The 5,068-nt window shown below is 39.9% G+C and overlaps 1 protein-coding gene across 1 annotated transcript; it reads left to right on the top strand.

Annotated features, from left to right (window-relative positions):
• Positions 1-230: 230 nt before the first annotated feature.
• LOC144255964 (olfactory receptor 1D2-like) lies at positions 231-1,163 on the top strand. The gene has a single exon (XM_077801134.1). The coding sequence runs from the start codon at positions 231-233 to the stop codon at positions 1,161-1,163; it is 933 nt and encodes a 310-aa protein (XP_077657260.1).
• The last annotated feature ends 3,905 nt before the right edge of the window (positions 1,164-5,068 follow it).

Below are 5,068 nucleotides of genomic sequence, written 5' to 3'. Positions count from 1 at the left end.
TCATTTCTATAACATCGAATATGATAGATTAGAAGTTGCTAGAATGATTGTCCCATAAAGATTTTCTAAGTTACGTTTTTGTGCCTATTATTACTTTGTTGATAACCTAAAATTATAGCAAAATTTTTACTGCTGAGGAATCAGTGGATTTTGTTTATGTTTGTGTCCGTATCCATCTGAGAGCATTTGGTAAGCATTTCTTGATGTTCCTGTTGCAGAGAGTTGGGAGAATGGTTGGAGGCAATCAGAGTGAGTTCCTACTCATGGGGCTCTCAGAGATTCCTGAGCAACAGCAGATCCTGTTCTGGATGTTTCTGTCCATGTACCTGGTGGCTGTGGTGGGAAATGTGCTCATCATCCTGGCCATTGGCTCTGACTCCCGCCTGCACACTCCCATGTACTTCTTCCTGGCCAACCTCTCCCTCACTGACCTCTTCTTTGTCACCAACACAATCCCCAAGATGCTGGTGAATCTTCAGTCCCAGAACAAAGCCATCTCCTACCCAGGGTGTCTGACACAGCTCTACTTCCTGGTCTCCCTGGTGGCCCTGGACAACCTCATCCTGGCCGTGATGGCATATGACCGCTATGTGGCCATCTGCCACCCCCTCCACTATGTCACAGCCATGAGCCCTCAGCTCTGTCTCCTGCTGCTCATCTTGTGTTGGGCCCTATCTATCCTCTATGGCCTCATTCACACTCTTCTCATGACCAGAGTGACCTTCTGTGGATCCCGCAAGATCCATTACATCTTCTGTGAGATGTACGTCCTGCTGAGACTCGCGTGTTCCAACACCCAGATCAACCACATGGTGCTGATCGCCACAGGCTGCTTCATCTTCCTCACCCCGCTAGGGTTCATGATCATGTCGTATGTCCGCATTGTCAGAGCCATCCTCAGAATACCCTCAGCCACTGGGAAGTACAAAACCTTCTCCACCTGTGCCTCCCATTTGGCTGTGGTCTCCCTCTTCTATGGGACACTTGGCATGGTGTATCTGCAGCCCCTGCAGACCTACTCCATGAAGGATTCAGTAGCCACAGTGATGTATGCTGTGGTGACCCCCATGATGAACCCTTTTATCTACAGCCTGAGGAACAAGGACATGCATGGGGCTCTGGGAAGATTCCTCCTAGGGAAAGCCTTTCAGAGGTCAACTTGAGCGTTACTTGAAGTGGGAACTGGGAGTATCCTCTACCACATGTAAGACCTGTAGAGGGAGATAGGTGACTAGATATATATAAGTGACTAGAACATATAGACTCTGCTCAGAATAAGTTTATCAATTGGTGGTGAAGACAGGGCCTCTCTGTGTAACCTGATGTCCTCCCCTGCACCAGTCTCAACAATAAATATGGTCAGGCTAATACCTGTAAATTGAGACCCATGTACATCAGTGAGCAGCTGTGAGGGTTAAATAAGATAATGTTCAGAAGTGTCTGGAAGGGTGTCTGGCCCATAATAATCACTGTGGTTTGTAAGCAGAGATAGCTAGGCAAAAGCAGCAAGCAGAAAGCATTTTATTATTTTTTCTTAAGCAAAAATTGACTCTAGATATATTAGAAGTACAATTGAATTGAAAATAGTTTGTATTTTTTTCTATCCAAAGACAACTCTTGCTTGACTTTGGTATAAATTCTAGACTTTGGTCTTTGTTAAACACACTTTTCCCCCCAGAATGATTTCAAATTATTTTGAAACTTGCTTTTAACTTAATAAAAATATTTTTATGATAATATTCAGCTATATTCTTATTTAATGCCTATACAGTATTTCAATGTTCAATTTAATGAATATGTCACAATTCATTTAACATACTTCCTATTATCCAATATGTAGTAACTCAGTTTTCCCTGTTGTTTGCAATATAATGATAAATGGCTCTGTGGTCCATCTTTGTTCACTTATGTCTGATTTCCTTAGGGGAAATTGGTGAAGTGGAATTGCTGGATCAAAGTTGTTTTTTGTTTTAATTTTCTAGGCCTTTGAAAATTTCCTCAATTGGCCTCCACAAAGTTTGTACAAGTCTACACTTTCTCTAAGGGTGAGCAGGGACGTTTCCTTCTAGCCCCTTTGTTCCTTATATGTGGCCTGGGTCCCTGACATTGCCCCCTATAACCCCCCATGGGACCAGGCCAACAACCAGAACAGGTCCATTCCCAGCGTTGAGGGACAATCAAGACTGAACTACAGGACAGTTGGTCAGTGATGCTTTCAGAGAAAGATCTTAAAAGAAGGAAATGTAAAAATAGATTATACAAATACAGTTATTAGTCATGCCCAACCACAGATCCAAGAGACCATTGGGGAAAACATTCAGGTTGCCAGCACCAGTTCCAAGAATTACTCCACAAGCCCATTCCCATGAAACAACTAGCTGTGACTTTGACTAGTTTCACTATAACTTAAGATGAAACTCCCTGCTATGATTTTCAAACTAGTTTTGCTTAGTAGCTGCAGCCACTTGCCAATAGGGGCCTACCAGCTTCTGCAAAATTCCTCAAGTGCCCATAAGCTTCCTCTCAAAACACGTTTATAGTTTTCTTCTTTCTGGATAGACCCTAGACTTCCTTTGTCATGCACTTGAGGCTATCCTCGTCTATGTGTGCATGACCCAGACTGCAATCCTAATTTTTATATTATTTCCAAACAAAACATTTATACTTAGAAATTTATCCCTATATTTTATTTGACTTTGACACATGGAATCCTTATGTATGTTTCTCCTTCAGAAATAACCATGATCCTGAATTTTGTGTTTGTCACTTTCTTCTTCTCTTTGTAGTTTTATTACACATATTTCCTAAAATATGTGCATTACTTATGTTTACAGTGTTTTGGAATTTAATGTAAATATTGCCACATTATATTCTTTTAAAACAGGTTTATGGAGGTAAAATTTACGTATAACACAATTCACATAAAACATAATATTTGATGAGTTTGGGCAAATATACATCTAGTAAAATCTACCACAACCAAACTGCAAAATATTTTTCTTCTCTTGAGTTTCCTGCTTCTTCTTTGTCATGGATCCCTCCCTCATCACAAGAACCAGGCAACCACAGATCTGCTTATTTCACTATAGATTAGTTTGTACTTTCTAGAATTTAAGATGAATGGAATCATTTATGCCTGACTTCTTTCATCAGCCTAATGGTTTAACATGTATGCATGCATTCCTCTCTGTTGTTGACTGATGCTCCATTTGTGTCCCATCACCCACTGATGGGCATTTGAGTGGTGGGTAGGCAGTTCCACAATGGCTCCCAATGATTCCTGCTTCTGTATTCATGTCTCTGTACCTTTGCATGGGGGCCTAATTTAGGGACATTCTTCTACAAAAAGAATATAGCAAAAGTGAAGAGATATGTATGTCTTCAGAGATGAGTTATGAAAGACTATAATTTACATCTCTTTGCTCTCTGGCCCTCTGTCTCCTTGATCTGAGGAAAGAAGCACCCATATTTTTGAGAGGCCCCAGCAGCAAGGAAATGAAAGCAGTCTCCAGCTGACAGCCAGCGAGGCCCCAGGACCCTCAGTCCAATAACTGGTGAGGAACAGAATTTCACCAAGGACCATGTGAATGAGCACAGACACTTCCCCTTCCCCAGTCCAGCCCTGGGAGGGCTAGATCTCAGGAGGAAAGAAACCAGATCCAGTATCTTTGATGAAAATTTAGCACCCAATTGAGATTTCATACAAGTTAAAAATCCACATCAGGTTTCAAAGTCAGCATGAAAAATAAGAATGTAAGATATCTCACTTATAATTTCTTAATCTTTATTGCATGTTGAAATGGTGATATTTTAGATTATTGGGTTAAATAAGATATAGTGCTAAAATAAATTCCAATTGCTTCTTTTTACACTTATTAAAGTGACTCTAGAAAAATTTAAATTATGTATATTGTTTGGAATTCTATATGTGGTTAAATTTCTGATGGATGACACTGATTAGGATTATAGATTTTTCTCTGGAAACAACTTGTTTCTACTTCCAGTGGGTAGTAAGAATAGGGGTAGATTGTCTTCATCCAATCTATCATGGAGCTGATTAAAGATGCATTTCAGGCTGGGTGAGGATTGGTTACACTACTAGAATGTAGCATGTTGGAAATCCCAAATAACCTTCTAGAATGTTTACTGTATTTCGTAACGTGTCAGACTCCTAACTCAGAGTTTTTTTTTTTTTGTCTCTAGCCCTATAAACCTGCTAAAAACTCTGCTTACTTCTTGTTCTCTCAGCTGCACCTTCTGTTCTCTCAGCCTTGCATTGGATGCAGCAATTGCTGTTCAAGGGAAAGCTGTCTAATTGTTAATTGCATCTCTTTGGTATTCCTTTCTTTCCTGATATTGGCCCATTGAGTCATATTTCATAGCTTTTTGATGCCTCTTAGACTTTCAAGAGTAAGGCCATTTCTTTGCTTGACTAAGAGCAAGAGTCTAGAGTGGTCCTTTTGAACCAAGTACTCTGAAGGAATTAACCCAATGCTCTAAAATATCCATTCTCTAATGGATTTACTTCTGTCTTATGCATTTAGAACTGCAATAACAGAGCATATAATACAGTAGAGCCCTCATGAGTGAGATTAGTACCCTTATAAAAGTGATCCCAAGAGCTCTCTCATCCCTTGCACTACATAAGGATGCAGTTGGAAGAAAGCCTTATCTGAACCAAGAAGTGGAGTCTTACTAGGCACCAAAACTACAGATAATTTGATTCAGGATTTCCCAGTCACCAGTCTATGATATTCTGTTATAGCAGTCAGGATGGACTAGGTTCATAAGTAGACTGGATGAAGCCAAGGGAAAAAAATCCATGAACTTGAAGATGTGTTACTAGAATCTTCTCAAATTGAAAAACAAAGAGGAAAAAAAAAGAGTGAGAAATGTGGAACACAATATACAAGAATTATGGTTTAAGTTCAAAAGATGTCACATGGTACAATGGCAGTATCATAAGGAGAAGAAAGAGTAAAAGGAACAGGGGAAATGTATGAAATAATAGTGGCTGAGAATTTTACAAAATTAATGACAGACACCAAACTACCGATCTGAACAGAGA

Source organism: Urocitellus parryii, chromosome 7 (assembly GCF_045843805.1).
Source record: "Urocitellus parryii isolate mUroPar1 chromosome 7, mUroPar1.hap1, whole genome shotgun sequence".
Lineage (NCBI taxonomy): Eukaryota > Metazoa > Chordata > Mammalia > Rodentia > Sciuridae > Urocitellus > Urocitellus parryii.
This window is presented reverse-complemented; position numbering and strand designations above follow the sequence as displayed.

Coding starts and splice junctions, on each gene's coding strand:
- LOC144255964 (XM_077801134.1), top strand. CDS start 231: ATGGTTGGAGGCAATCAGAGTGAGTTCCTACTCATGGGGCTCTCAGAG.